A 15,860-nucleotide genomic window follows, 5' to 3' on the forward strand; every position below is an offset into this window, starting at 1 on the left:
TTATAAGAGATCTACAACCACTACTCCAGGAAAATGAATTAGTAAAAGAAATATTCTCAGCTCCATCTGTGCTGGCCTTCCATCAGCCACCTAATTTGAAACAATGGTTTTATGGTGAGAATAGTAAAAGGGAACTTTAAAGACAATTCAAGAACGTAAAACCTTTGAAATCAAAATGATACGGCATTTTGACACCTACCAGACGTATTTTGGTTTTAATCTTCTGTTTTGTATTATTGTATGGTGATTATGTAGTTTATTGTACACCGCTTTGAATTTTGGATTAAGTGGTATAAGAAATTTTTAATAAACCTTGACTTAACAAAGATCTAGATCTGGGCTTTCTTTCCCACTATAAAGACATTTAAAATTACTCTGCCACCTTTCTGTCTCCTGTCCACTCACTTCTCCCTCTTTCTATCCCCAATATACTTTCATGCTTTTCTTATATATACTGATATTTGTCAACATTTGGTTTTTTCTGATCTGAATAGGGGTTACTTTCGACAGCTCGTCATAAAATGCATTGAATTTATCACCTTATTTCCTTTGTTTTTTTATTTTATTTCTTTATACTACCTGGGTCAATCTGGAAAGAAGGAATGGAAAATGAATTTACATTGATGTGATATACAGGCCTTCTTCAGACAGAAGTTGTGGATAGAGACTTAATACCAGACATTCAGAATATAGCTGTAAAAGGGGAATTTTTACTAATAGGTGATTTTAACATGCTGGATTTTGATTGGGGTATTCCCTATTGCAGGATCTTCTAGAAGCAGAGAGATCCTGGATTCTCTACAAGAACTGTTCCAGCAGCTGGTAATGGAGCCCATGTGGGATCGGGTCATTCTAGACTCTCAAAACAAAAATATGCCTTTAATGTGCTTGCTAAATAGGTTCCAGCTGATTTAGCGTACACGTATTTTAACGGTGGATTATCAAAACGGCTTAGGGAGGTCTTTTCTGAGTTTTCTAGCAGCTTCCTATACTGCCATGCCAATGTAGTACAACCAGGTCATTAATAGTGAAATGATCACTCCGAGCAATTTTCATAAAATCGCTAAGTGATTCTCTAACCTCGTTGTGCCACATTTGCATCCAAAATTTACCGATAGGTCTGAGCTGTAGTTGCCTTACTTTCTGATCAGCGCCTGAGTGCTTATTGCCTCAGGCACTGACAGGAAAGTAAGGCTTGACAGCTCAGCTCCCCCCACCCATGCAAATTATAATTAAAAAGAAAACCCAAACCCAAATTGAAGTTCAGCAAAAGAGATGCCCACTCTTTCCTACTGTGTTGCCGACACTTATAACCCTACACACCCTGGCAGCGGGAGAGATGCCCACTCTCTCCCCGCCAAGCAATACACCCCCCAACACCCCCTTGGCAGCAGGAGAGATGCCCACACTCTCCCGCCACAACACAACCCCTACCCCTTGCCTCCAACAACCTTTGCCCTCTCCCCCTAGATGGCAGGCCAGAGGGGTGCCTACTCCCTCTGGCCAGTTGGCCCACCTCTTCAAAATGGCGAGCTTTCTCCTCCTCGGTATATCCTGGGATGCACTGGGGAGGGGCCTGAGGCTCTGATTGGTCCAGGTAAGGCCCCTCCTATGGGAGGAGCCTTATGCATCTGGACCAATCAGGGCCTTAGGCTCCTCTCTGGTACATCCGGGGATGGGGCCTAAGGCTCTGATTGGCCCAGGTTGTTTAAGGTCCCTCTCATAGGAGGGGGCCTTAAACAACTTAGGCCAATCAGAGCCTCAGGCCCCTCCTCGGAACAAACAGAGAAAGTGTTTCTGATGTTACAGTGGGTGATCATCTGGCATCCAGTGATCACCACATGGTATGGTTTAATATTAAGACAAGTGTAGAGAGGGTTCATTCAAAAGTAAAGGTTTTAGACTTAAAAAAAAAATAACTTTGTTCAGATGGGTGATTATAGCAAGGAATTATTGTCTGGATGGAAACATCTGGAAGTAGTAGGAAAGCAGTGGGCAAAATTGAAAGGAGCTATTGTAAGGGCAACAAACCATTTTGTAAGGAAAGTAAGTGGAAAAGAAGGTTGCTTTTGTTCTTGAAAGAAATAGCTGAAAAGGTAAGGCTAAAGAGTTTAGCTTTCATTAACTACAAAAGATCGTAGAAAAAGGAAGACAGGCTAAAATATGTAGAAGCTGGTCAGAAAAGCAAAGATACAAAATGGAAGAAAAAATAGCTGACACAGTAAATTAGGGCGACAAGACATTTTTTAGGTGTATTAATAATAGAAAGAAGTGCAAAAGTGGCATTGCAAGACTCAAAGGTGAAGAAGGTTAGAAATAAGTAGAAGTTGATAAATTTAAGGCTGAATTGCTTAAAAAATACTTCTGTTTTGTGTTCACAGCTGAAGCGCTGGAAGCAGGACCGCAGAAGACAAATGCAAATAATGATCGAGGTGTGGTAAATCCCACTCTTATTTCTGAACAAGTGGGTAGTTCATCTTATTTTGTAGGAAGCCTCATTTGCATAGTTTTGATCCTTCCCTCTTACTTCAGAACTGCCCTGTAACTTCCAGTTGGTAACAATGCAAACAGTTCAACCTGTATGTTATTAGGGGCCATCGACTGGTGCTCGAGTTCTAGTGACTTAGGGATAGATTCACTAAGGCCACGGATCCGATCTGATCCGTGGCCGGGAAGCTGATTCATCAAGCACCCTCATGCAAATGAGGGCGATCGGAATCACGCCCCAACTGACTGCACAGATTGCTCTCCAGCGATCCCGAAGCATGCGCAGACCATCTGTAGATGGTCTGCAAATGCGCTGGCCCTCCATGCCCGACAGAGCTGGAAAGAAAACTTTTATTACTTTTGTTTTTTACTTTTTCACAAGCCCGTAGTTTTAACCTGCTTTAAACCTGTAGGTTAAAACCACGGGCTTGAACTGCAAGGAAGGGCAGGAGAGTCAGGGCAGAGAGCAGGAGAAGCAGGATTGGGGCAGAGAGCAGGAGGAGATCGGGGTAGAGAGCAGAAGGAGATCGGGGCAGAGAGCAGGAGGATATCGGGGCAGAGAGCAGGAGGAGATCGGGGCAGAGAGCAGGAGGAGATCGGGGCAGAGATCAGGAGAAGATCGGGGCAGAGAGCAGGAGGAGATCGGGGCAGAGAGCAGGAGGAGATCGGGGCAGAGAGCAGGAGGAGATCGGGACAGAGAGCAGGAGGAGATCAGGGCAGAGAGCAGGAGGAGATCAGGGCAGAGAGCAGGAGGATATCGGCGCAGAGAGCAGGAGGATATCGGCGCAGAGAGCAAGAGAAGATCGGGGCAGAGAGCAGGAGGAGATCGGGACAGAGAGCAGGAGGAGATCGGGACAGAGAGCAGGAGGAGATCGGGGCAGAGAGCAGGGCGGCCAGAGCAGGAGAATCGCGGCAGAGAGCAGGGTGGCCAGAGCTAGGTAAACCAGCCAGGTACACGTTGATGGTCGGTATATTAAAATTTAAATAAACTTGAATCGGGGCAGAGAGCAGGGTTTTAACACAAGCGACTGGTCCTCAGCAATTGCTTGTTTTTGGATCGGCCAGCCCAGTTGGTGTGCCTGAATTTGTTTAGTGAATTGCGCCCTTCCTACTTTGCATGCCGTTTCCCCTCATTTGCATGCGTGGATCGGATCTGAGGATGATAGGCCATGAGGTTAGTGAATTCAGTCGGAGGAAAATCAGGTCGCAAAGTGGGTGGGACACGATCGATGTCCTTAGTAATCTAACTCTTAATGAATTGTAGATCTAAAAAGAAATTGTTTTGTGCTAGTCTGGAAAGGTCCTGCAGCATCATCCCCATGGTTGTTTTCAACATGTCCACCCATCTGATTGCAGGTCGCCCTATTCACCTAGTTCTTTCAATCTTCCTAAACATGATGTCCTTCTCCAGTGATCTCTCTCTTCTGATGGTGGGACCATAATAGGACAGTCGTAACTTCATCATTTGGGCTTCGAGTGACATAGCCGGTTTGACCTCTTCCAGAATCAATTTATTAGTTCTTCTGGCAGTCCAGGGCACGCCTAAAATCTCTAGCACCAAAGTTCATGTGAGTCAATCTTTCAGTCTTGTTTCCTTAGCGTCCAGCTTTTGCATCTGTAACTGAACACTAAGAAAATGAGTGCATGGACAAGTCTGATCTTCATTTGGAATGTTATCTCCTTGCCTTTGAATACTTTGGCGAGAGCCTTCATTGAAGAGCGACCAAGTGCTATTCTGCGGAGTATTTCCTCCTTGCTAGTTGGTCCTTTGTTTACAAAAGAGCCCAGGAGATTGAAATACTTTACAATTTCTATTCTATCACCTTCAAGCTCAAAATCTTCATTATTTTCCATGTTCATGATCTTCGTCTTGTTTATGTTCAGTTCTAATCTCATGTTATGACTTTTGGCTTCAAGTTTTCTCAGTAGATACAGCATGTTGTCTTTGCTGCTGGTGATGAGCATTGTATCGTCTGCATAACTCAGGTTGTTTATATTTCGACCACCAACTTTGAAACTGATGCTCTTTCTTTCAGATTTGCTTTTCTGAAGATGGCTTCGCCATAAAGGTTGAACAGGTAAGGTAACAAGATGCATCCTTGCTTGATCCTTGCTTGATGCCAATCAGTGTTTCCATATTCAGTTCTTACTGCAGCTTCTTGATTTTCATATAGGCTCTCTATCAGCTGTGTTATGTATTTCGGTATTCCCATTTGCACTAGAGTTCTCCATAGTTTATTGTGATCCACACAGTCAAAAGCTTTTCTGTAGTCAATTAAGTAAAGGCATAGGGGTTTTTGGTATTCTTTGCTCTTCTCCAATATCCATCTATCATTGGCAATAATGTTTCCTGTTCCTCGACCTTTTCTGAAACCAGCCTGTACTTTGGGTAGTTCTTGCTCAACGTATGATTGGAGCCTTTGTTGAATTATTTTCAGCCATATTTTGCTGGTGTGTGGAATTAATGCAATTGTTCTGTAGTTGTTACAGTCCTTGGTGTCACCTTTCTTCGATATAGGTATGAACAGTGATCTTCTCCAATCGGTTGGCCATGTTTGTTCCTTCCAAATCTGTTGACACAGTCGAGTGAGGGCCATGATAGCACCTTCTGAGCCTTTTATTAATTCAATTGTAATACTGTTGATACCAGGTGACTTGTTTATCGATAAAGCTTTAAATCGCTGCTATGGCTTCTTCTTTTTAAATATCTGGTTCTTCTTCTGCTTCAGTTTCCAGTTCAATTTCTCCAATGTTATCCTCATTACCTTGTTTGTATAAATTTTCTGTATATTCTTACCATCTCTTTTTAATGCTCTTTGGATCATTCAGTATTATTTCACTGGCATCTTTAAACATCTCCAGTTGAGGATGGAATTTCTGCCGCAATCTGTTAATCTCCTGAAAAGCTAATCTGGTTTTTCTATTTACATGTTCTGATTCAAATTTCAGACAAATATCCTTGAGATATCATTCTTTGTCTTGCCAAACTTGATGTTGAAATTCTCGGCTTATTTGTGATACTTTGTCTCTATCACCAGATAGTTTTGCTTGTCTTCTTTCTTCTGTTACTTTTCTGGTTTCTTCTGAGATCCAAGGTGATTTCTTGGCTGTATAGGACATAGAAAAGGGGAGAGGAGGGGGATACTTCCTGAGAAACAAGTGTAATCTGCTCATAATAATCAACATTTCAAATATGTAGAACTAGCATTAGACAACTGAACAACAGAATAGAGACTCAGCCTGCACTAACAAGATGGGTGCACATGAATGAGATACTCTTGGACTAAAGCACGCCTTTCGGATGTTATGCTTGGAAAGGCTGATCCAGTGAATTAGACATCCAATTTACCGTTACTTATAGAGGCAGAAAAGCGGCAAAAAAGTAACTCCCAGGGCGGGCTTCAGGAACAGAGTGTGGATTTACAAGAAAGAAGATTATCTAACCTTTCCTTCTTTACAATCCCATTCTGTTCCTGAACAAGTTGGACCTAACAGAGCAGTTCCTTAAATTTAGGGTAGGATTGACTCCTGGGGAGGAGTTTACCAAAGATGGTGGCTTGAAGCCTGCACGGAGACGCCGTCGGGGTTTCTGTCAAAACTTTTTCCTAATTTTACCTAAGCTCCGGATTATCAACCTAAGCTCTGGTGTATCAACCGGACCGATGGATGCCTTGTGGAGTGAGGAGCCCAAACACAGGAACCGGAGGGCTCTTCGGCTTGGAGAGGCATGTAACTTCTCCTTCGAGGTGCCACCTTATCTCTGGAGGAGCGTAGTCCACTGATTCGTCCCGAGGCGACGAAGAAGTTGCTGGAGGCGGAACCGGCCCGAGACTTTCTTTTACCAAACCAACAGAGTGCAGGGAACAACTCTGGACAGAGGCTAGAGAAGCCAACTTTATTAACATCAGTGCTATCAGTGAATGGGAAGGAACAGGTCACGAAGTTTCCCCAATGACAAAAGTGACTGCCGTGAATACAGGTACTTTGATTCCTACAGTGGGTTCTGGAAATGCCAAAGGCCAAAGGTTTTCAATATGGAGACAATATAGGAGGCAATATCTAGTTTGCAATTTTCTTTGGGAACTCAAATACAGCAACTTTTCTTGCTCTATATGACGGTGCTTTCAGAAAATTTGGATTTAAAGATTAAAGTAACATGTCTGGGAAAAAAAGACGGAAGAACATGAGTCCAGATTAAAAGTTGTTGAAACACAGGCTTTAACTTGGGTTAAAGACAGTGGAAATTTACATTTCAAGTTAGACATGTTGGACAATGTTACAAGGAAATTTAATCTGTAGATTATAAATTTTCCCAAAGTATTTCCTATATCAGCACATGTGATATGTTTAAAAGTACCAGAGACCTCAAACCCACCTCGGAGAGTTAAATCTCAAAATCCTAATCAGCAGAATTTATCTGCTGATAGTTTGGATTTATCTAATTTCCTGGAGAGGTCGGATACTGAAGTTTAGGTTACTGCTACTTTGCTGCTACAATTTGCCATAGATTCAGATAGGGAATGGATGCTTAAACTTTTTTCAAGTATAAAGATGTTCTCTTTATGACAAATAGTGTAAGATGTATCTCGTTTTACACAGAAGAGAAGGAAACAATTTCTTATTTTGAGACCTCAGGTAGAGGCAACATTCGTTTTGAGATACCCCTGTAAGTGTGTTTTGGTTTATAAAGAGAATCAGTATGTTTTCTTTGAGCCTCAGCAGCTGTCAAAATTTATTTCAGCCAAAGGGCAAAGTGTATCTATTGCGTGAACCTGTTATTCCCAAATATGAGCTCAGTGAGGATATGTTCTGAGATCATCTAGCTCCATCCTTTTTTTCCTTTTATAAAGTTACTTGTTAATTGTTTCAGTCTAATTTCAGCCACTCCTCCACTTATTGTGGACTAACAATACTTTGTGATTTGTTTATTTCAAGCTTATTTGTAGCTTGATATACCGACCATCACAGATATCTGGTCGGTTTACAATAATAGAAATTAAAAAGATATTTACAATATTTAAAATTGCATAAAGAAAAAAAATGGGGGGGAATTATGGACAAGACAAGGACATAATTGAGATGGGTGGGTGACGAGAGGAAGGAGGGGGAGAGGGAGGTTTTTAATTACATTATGTAAATAAAAATAAAAGGAGGGAAAAAGGGGAGGGATAAAACAGGAGGGGAAGGGGAATGTCGCATCTTGAATGCGGGTCTCTATTTATTTCCTTGTTATTTTGTGCAAAATGCTATTGTGCTTGCTATGGATATGTCTGTGGGCATTGCATTTTTTCCTTTTATTTGACTGATAAGATTGTCAAATGTTATAAATTATAAATAAAGAATTAAAAAAAAATTTAGAGTGGGATTGATGAGCCTGCCTCCAGAACTGAAGATCCAAATGTGGAATCCCCCTTGGCCGCCACATCTATCCTATAAAACTTCATAAAGGTGTGTAAAGACCAAGTGGTCATTCTACAGACTCATAAGAACATAAGAAGCGCCATCTCCAGATCAGACCCTCGGTCCATCAAGTCCAGCGATCCGCACACATGGAGGCCCCGCCAGGTGTACACCTGGTGTAATTTTTAGTCACCCATGTCCTTCTATGCCTCTCGTAGGAGATGTGCATTTAGTTTGCTTTTGAATCCTAGGACGGTCGATTCCCCAATAACCTCCTCTGGGAGAGCATTCCAGGTGTCAACCACTCTTTTCGTGAAGCAGAACTTCCTGACATTTGTCCTGAACTTGTCCCCCCTTAGCTTCATTCCATGTCCTCTTGTCTGTGTCAAATTGGACAATGTAAATAATTTTTTCTGCTCTATTTTGTCGATTCCTTTTAGTATTTTGAAGGTCTCAATCATATCCCCTCACAGTCTCCTTTTCTCATCTGGGGAAACCACTGAAGATTACGCTCACGAGGAAGCAGCACCTTGTCTGGATTGCACCTTTATCGAAACAGAAGGACGTTTTCCAGCTCCAACAGAGGCTACTGAATTTAAGGAAAATAAACACGAGCAGAAAAACCTACAGTAGCTCCTACTGTCTCGCTTGTAGGAAGACAACTCAAAGTTCCAGGGCAGTTCTGAGGTTAAGAGGGGAGGATCAAAACTATGCAAATGAGGCTTCCTACAAGAAATCTCATGAGATGGGATTGACTATCCACTTCAAGTTTCAAGTTTCAAGTTTAATAGTTCATTTGATTAATCGCTTAATCATAGTTCTAAGCGATGTACAATTTAAAATACATTCAGTGGGAAACAATACATTACAGACTTTAAATAATAACATAAAATTAAAAATAGTCCAACATACTCATAACATAAGGCAACAAAGGGAAGCGAAATACAATTCATGATAGAAAAGCAGAACAAAAAAGGGAAAATAAATGAGGGAAACAAATAATTATGAAATATAATTAAAAAAACAATAGTCAAAAAATTAATGGATTAAATATCACAGGCATCTTTAAAAAGAAATGTTTTTAGATTACTTTTAAATTTTCCCAGATCATGCTCATTTCGTAGGTAAATTGGAAGAGCGTTCCAAATCTGTGGAGCGGTTACTGAAAAAATAAACTGCCGTCTTGTGTTGATAATCTTGAGTGAAGGAATAGTTAGTAAATTTTGTTCGTTGGATCTTAAGGCTCTGCATGGATAGTAAGGGATTAGTAGTTTATATATGAATGCCGGTGTTTTATTGAGAAGAGATTTAAAAGTGAGCAAGCAAAGTTTATATGAGTGACTGGAAGCCAATGTGCGTCTTTTAAAAGAGGTGTAACATGATCGAATTTTCTAGATTTAGTTATAAGTTTAATAGAAACGTTTTGAATAATTTGAAGGCGTTTAATTTCATTCAATGATATTCAAATTGCTCGAATCTTAAGTAATCTATAAAAAGTGGTTTTAACAATAGTACTGATATGATCATGAAAATTAAGTTTGTTATCAAAAGTCACCCCTAAAATTTTTATACTGTTAACTAGTTGTAGGGGGACATTTTTTATTGTAATAGGAGCATTGAGAGTGAAATTTTCTTTCCATGGGAATAGCATAACATTAGATTTTTTGATGTTAAGTGACAATTTGTTCGTATTTAGCCAGTGATAAACTAGATCAAGTTTTTCATTAATCTCCTGGATATCAGACATTTTATTGGTATCTATTGAGTGCAGAAGCTGAATATCGTCTACATATGCATAAACTTGAAAACCCACGGATTGACATAGAGTGACTAACGGGGCAAGGAAAATATTAAATAATAAAGGAGAAAGGATCGACCCTTGAGGAACCCCATGAGTAGTTAACGAGGAATTTGAAGTTGAGTCTTTAAAGAAAACAGCCGAAGTGCGATCTGTTAAATAAGATGTAAACCAAGAAAAAACTTGGTCTGTAATATCAATGGACTGAAGTCTGCGAAGAAGAAGCTGATGATCGATCGTATCAAAAGCCGCAGATAGATCGATAGAGATTAACAGAGTTGATTGGTGATGATCTAGAAAGTATTGAATACAGGTGGTCATACCAATCAATGAAAGTTCCGTACTATGGTGATGTCTAAAACCCGTTTGATTAGGATGCAGCACGTTAGTTTTCTCTACAAAATCTGAAATTTGGTTGAAGACTACTTTTTCTGTCAATTTTGCCAGAAAAGGAATATTAGCTATAGGCCTATAATTGGATAAGTCATCAAGACTAACGTTTTTATCTTTGACAATAGGATGAATAATGGATTTCTTCCATGCCAATGGTACCGTGTTTTGGTTCAGGCTTTCAGGAACTAAAGTATGAATGAAAGGTCCAAAAATATCAAAGTGTTGCTTTAGAATGAATGGTGGAATTAAATCAGCTTTAGATCCCTTAATATTAATAGATTTGAAAATGGATTCAATTTCTTTTAAACTGGGTAATTTGAATCTTGAGCACTTAGAAATTAATGATTCTGCAACAATTTGGTCATAATCATCTGTTAAGGGCTGGTTTATTGTAAAGGTTTTACTAATTTTGTTAATTTTCTCAATAAAGTGATCCGCAAGTTCTTGGGCGGTGGGAATGGAATTCGCCGCTTCAGGTTGTTGTTTGTCATTTGGAATTGTTAATGAGTTTAATATTGTATAAAGTACTAAACTTGTTCAGGAATAGAGTGGGATTTTTCAAGAAAGCAGTTATAGCAGTGGGCAGGCAGGCAAACTGTCACATTTAACCTTGGACAGATCTCGTTCACTTTTTCCCTCCTCTCTGCCCATGAGAATTACCTGCTCCAGACTTTCATCCTCAGTGAGGGTTCCCCTGTCTCCGTTACCATTGATGGGGATTTCCATTGTGGCTGCTTTACTCATTATCCCGTCCGTCATGGTTACCCCTTAAAGAAAAAATTAGAGACAGAAAATGTAAGTAAGCTACAAATCAAAGACCATCTTTACTGCTAGAAGCTCTCCATGCTCTCCAAGACCATCAACTTTCAAATTCTGAGACCTCCCTCTTACCCCACCTAGAAAAAAAAACATCATCCTCATATTCCATCTCAATCCATCCAGGCCATCACCCCATATATTCCCAGATGCACTTTTACTCCCTTGCCAAGGCCACTAGTCTTCGTATTACAAGACTCACTCCCCGCAACCTGCCAGGGCAATCATCTCTCATGTTGCAAGACCCATTTTCAACTACCACCTGCCACCAAAGTCATATGTCATATTCTAAGATCCACTTTCCCTTCCTTTCTCCACCAAAGGTCATCATCATCCATCAAGTTTCAAGTTTATTAGTATTTACTGTATATACTTGAATATAAGCCAAGCCAAATATAAACCAAGGTAACCGTCCCTCTCCAAAAGGAGGAAAAAAGGTTAATTTGAATATAAAGCGTGGGGTTAATATCCAACTGCCTTGTCCTGCCAGACTTTGCACCCTGTCCTCTCCCTCCCTCCCTGTCCCCTTTCCCTCCCTTGACTCGCGAGAACTCGTGGCAGCCAATCAGCTAGCAGCTCTGCACAGGGCAGGAGCACAGGAAAATCACTCCTGTCCTGGCCCACCAGTGAACTGAAAGGTATGCGGGGGAGGCAGGAGGGAGGTAAAAGTTGTCACAGTCAGCTGGGACAGAGGTGGGTGGGATCCCTCCTATTCCAGCCCACCACAGGACTACCAGGTCTTACGGCAGGCCCTGCAACAGGTCTGAGAGGGGGAGGGGGGCGCTGACCCGACTATAGGCTGAGACCCCCATTTTTGTGCCCCAAAATCTCTGCTTATATTTGAGTATATACTGCCTGTCAATGGAGGATGTCTAAGCTGTTATTACATTCAGGTACTCAAGCTACCTAACGTAACTGGGGCAATAGAGAATTAAGTGACCTGCCCAGGGTCACAAGGAGCAGTGCTGGCTCAAAACCATAACCTCAGGGTACTGAGATTATAGCTCTAATAGGCCACTCCTCCCTCCTCATGTTTTGAGGCCATCAGCTCTTATGTTCCAAGGCCCACTCTCACTCCCCCAACTAAGACCTTCATCCCTCCCACTTTCATACTCCTTCTTCTACAAGGCCATAATTCCTCATGTTCTGAGACTTACTGCTAAGTCTGTCATCCTTTGATTCAATGTATTATTAGTCCATTATTCATAAAGCAGCAGAGCAATATAGAATAAAATTTCAAACACCACAACACCGAGCTCATAAGAACATAAGAAATGCCTTCACCGGATCAGACCGAAGTCCATCCTGTCCGGCGATCCACGCACGCGGCGGCCCATTTAAGTACACCTATTGGGAAACCCGGATTTCCCGTATCCCTCAATATGGTTTTCAAGAAGATGTGCATCCAACTTGCGCTTGAAACCCAGAACAGCAGTCTCCGCCACAACCTCCTCCGGGAGAGCATTCCAAGCTCCAACCACTCGCTGTGAGAAACAGAACTTCCTGACATTTGTCCTGAACCTGCTGCCACTCAGCTTCAGGCTGTGGCCCCGTGTACGTGTGACTTCCGAAAATGTTAACAATGCTTCTTCCTGGTCTATTTTATCAAATCCTTTTAATATTTTAAAAGTCTCTATCAAATCCCCTCGCAGTCTTCTCTTCTCTAGGGTGAACAGACCCAGTTTTCTGAGACGTTCCTTGTAGCTCAAATTCTCAGAAAACTGGGTCTGTTCACCCTAGAGAAGAGAAGACTGCGAGGGGATTTGATAGAGACTTTTAAAATATTAAAAGGATTTGATAAAATAGACCAGGAAGAAACATTGTTAACATTTTCGGAAGTCACACGTACACGGGGCCACAGCCTGAAGCTCCCGGTGCAGGTGATCGAGGCAAACAGTGTGCAAGAATTTAAGAGCAAATGGGATGTCCATGTGGGATCCCTTAGAGGGTTAAGCCAAGGGAACCTGTCACCAGGAGTGGGATCCCTAGGATAGTAGACTTGGGGGTGGGTCAGTAGAGTGGGCAGACCTGATGGACTATGGCCCTTATCTGCCGTCATCTTCTATTTTTCTATGTTTCTAACATATCCCTTCACAATCCTTTACTATCAGAGACCCATTCACCCAATGCCTCAGAGCCCCCATCCTCAAGATCATGATCCCTGTCATGGAACCCCATCCCTTAGAAACATGTGGGGGAAAATACAAATACCAGAAAAGGAATTCAATGCTGATGAGTTAAAGAAATTAAAACAAATTCTGTAAAACTGGAAAAATGTAGAAGAGCAATTTGACAAACTGAAGAGTAGCAAATTGCTTGGACAGGATGGCATACATCCTAGAATACCGAGAGATTTCAAAAATTAACTTGCAGAGCTATTGTTAGCAATTTGTAATTAACCTTTAAAATCTAGCATGGTACCAGAAGATTGGAGGATGGCCACTGTAACACACAGTTGAATTTCCAAGGTAATTTAATAATATTAATTTTATTATTATATACCGCCAAAGCCATGATAGTTCGAGGCGGTTTACAACAAGAGGTGCTGGACAAACAGCGAAGTAGTCACCATACAAAGTCATCGAATACAAGCTTACAGATTTGAAGACGAGAAAGACTGTACAATTCTTAGGTTAAAGACCAATGAATCTGACATCAGTGCCGGGTAAAATGAGAGAGATTAAAGAACAAGCAACACCATACCAGAAGAGACAAAAGACCATGGAATTCAAACGGATGAATTTATTGCATAGTCAACAGGTGACTCAACATGATTTGTGTTTCAGTCACTAGGCCTGCATCAGGAGTCAATGTTGAAGGGTTGATTGATTGATGGAAAATCTTAATTTGTGATAAAAGTGTCAACATCTATAAAACTTCCAGTTGTCACAAATGCTATACATGGCAAAAGTTGCAGCTTACTTCGAACATGTAGATAAATATGAGCCAGATTTTCAAGGTATCTGGATTTTCAAAAGGTATTTGACAATGTACCTCATGAAAAACTCCTGAGGAAATTAGAAAGTCATGGGATAGGAGTTAATGTCCTATTGTGGATTAAGGATCACTGAAAGGATAGAAAACAGATAATAGGGTATTCTCAATTGAAAAGAGTAGATAGTGGGATTTCCCAGGGGTCTGTGCTGAGACCACTGCTTTTTAACATATTTATCAATGATCTAGAGATGGGAATAACTAGTGAGATAATTAAATTTGCTGATGACTCAAAGTTGTTCAAAGTTTTTAAATCACAAGAGGATTGTAAAAGATTGCAAGAGGACCTTGTGAGACTGGGCGTCAAAATGGCAGATGACGTTTAATGTGAGCAAGTGCAAAGTGATGTATGTAGGAAAGAAGAATCCAAACTATAGCTATGTGATACAAGGTTCCACATTAGAAGTCATCACCCAGGAAAAGAATCTAAGTGTCATCACTGATGATTCGTTGAAATCCTCTGATCAGTGTGCAGAGGCAGTTAAGAACACAAATATAATGTTAGGAATTATCAGGAAAGGAATGAAAAACAAAAATGAGAATGTTATAATGCCTTTGTATTGATCCATGTTGCAACTGCATCTTGAATACTCTGTGCAATTCTGGTCACAACATTTCAAAAAAAGATATAAATTAGAAAGGCGATGACAATAATAAAGGGGATAGATGACTTCCCTGAGGAAAGACTAAACTGGCTAGGAATCTTCAGCTTGGAGAAGAGACAGCTTAGGGGAGATATGATAGAGCAGTGTTTCACAAGTCAGTCTTGGAGTATCCCCTTGCCTGTCAGGTTTTTAGGATATCCACAATGAATATGCATAAAAGAGAACTGCATCGACTGGCTCACCTTTATCCACATGTTTATTTAGCTGGACCCATGCTACTACTACTACTACTACTATTAACATTTTGCTGTTCTTGTACAATCAATCATTCTTTCCAGACTGGACTATTGTAATTCCATCTATCTAAGTCTAACCAAGAAAAATCTTCAAAGACTTCAGCGGCTCCAGAACACTGTGGCTAGTTTGATCTTTGCAAAAAGCAAATTTGATCATGTTTCCCTGCTTCTGTCAAAACTTCATTGGCTTCTGGTGATTTCTAGGATTCACTTTAAATGTACCTGCCTAATTTTCAAGATCCTACATGGCATTCTTCCTCCCCTAATCCCACTATACTGGAATTCTTCAAAACCTGACACTACCAGATCCGCCCACATACTCAAACTATCTTTCTCCTCATTAAAAGGCGTCATGTATGCAGGTAAATTAGGGAAATCCCTTTTCTTCAAATTCACTGAGCTTTGGAATAACCTCCCTGACCCACTGCGGAACCAAGGCTCATTTCAATTATTCCGAAAGCATCTGAAAACCTGGCTTTTCTCCAAAATGTAAAGCTATCCTCTTCATAACCTCTAATTTCTGATTCTGTCCTTCCCTCATTTATTGAATTACCTGTAAACCGTGCCGAGCTCTATCTTTATGGAGATGATGCGGTATACAAACTTAAGGTTTAGTTTAGTTTAATTATTTCTATAGCGCTACCAGATGTGCACAGCGCTGTACAAAGTCACAAAGAGTAAGAAAACAGTCCCTGCTCGAAAGAGCTTACAATCTAACCAGGCAAGACAGACAAACAAGATGTCATCGATACAGTTAAGGGGAACGATTAATCAGCTGGCTGGGTTGGAAGGCAGAGGAGTAGGGTTAAGGATTGAAAGCTATATCAAAAAAGTGGGTTTTCAGTCTGCTTTTAAACAAGGGAATGGAAGGGGGCTTGATGGACAAACTTGGGTAGGGGGCAGCTAGATGAAAGGAACAAAGTCTGAAATTGGCAGTGGAGGAGAAGGATAATGTTAAAAAAAAAAAAGAGTGACATCTGAGGAACGGAGTTCTCTGGGAGGTATATAAGGAGAGAGAAGAGAGGAAAAATATTGAGGGGCAGCAGAATGAACACACTTGTAGGTCAGCAA

The 15,860-nt window shown here is 40.9% G+C and overlaps 1 protein-coding gene across 9 annotated transcripts in view; it reads right to left on the minus strand.

The window, feature by feature from the left end:
• Positions 1–15,860, minus strand: part of ARFIP2 (ADP ribosylation factor interacting protein 2) — a 99,735-nt gene that overhangs the window by 59,260 nt on the left and 24,615 nt on the right. For all 9 annotated transcript variants that reach the window (XM_033948767.1, XM_033948763.1, XM_033948766.1 and 6 more), the window contains exon 2: positions 10,739–10,845. In XM_033948767.1, coding sequence (XP_033804658.1) covers positions 10,739–10,837 — 99 coding nt within the window. In that variant the 5' untranslated portion in view covers positions 10,838–10,845. The remainder of the gene's footprint in view (positions 1–10,738; positions 10,846–15,860) is intronic.

Source organism: Geotrypetes seraphini, chromosome 6 (assembly GCF_902459505.1).
Source record: "Geotrypetes seraphini chromosome 6, aGeoSer1.1, whole genome shotgun sequence".
Taxonomy (NCBI): domain Eukaryota; kingdom Metazoa; phylum Chordata; class Amphibia; order Gymnophiona; family Dermophiidae; genus Geotrypetes; species Geotrypetes seraphini.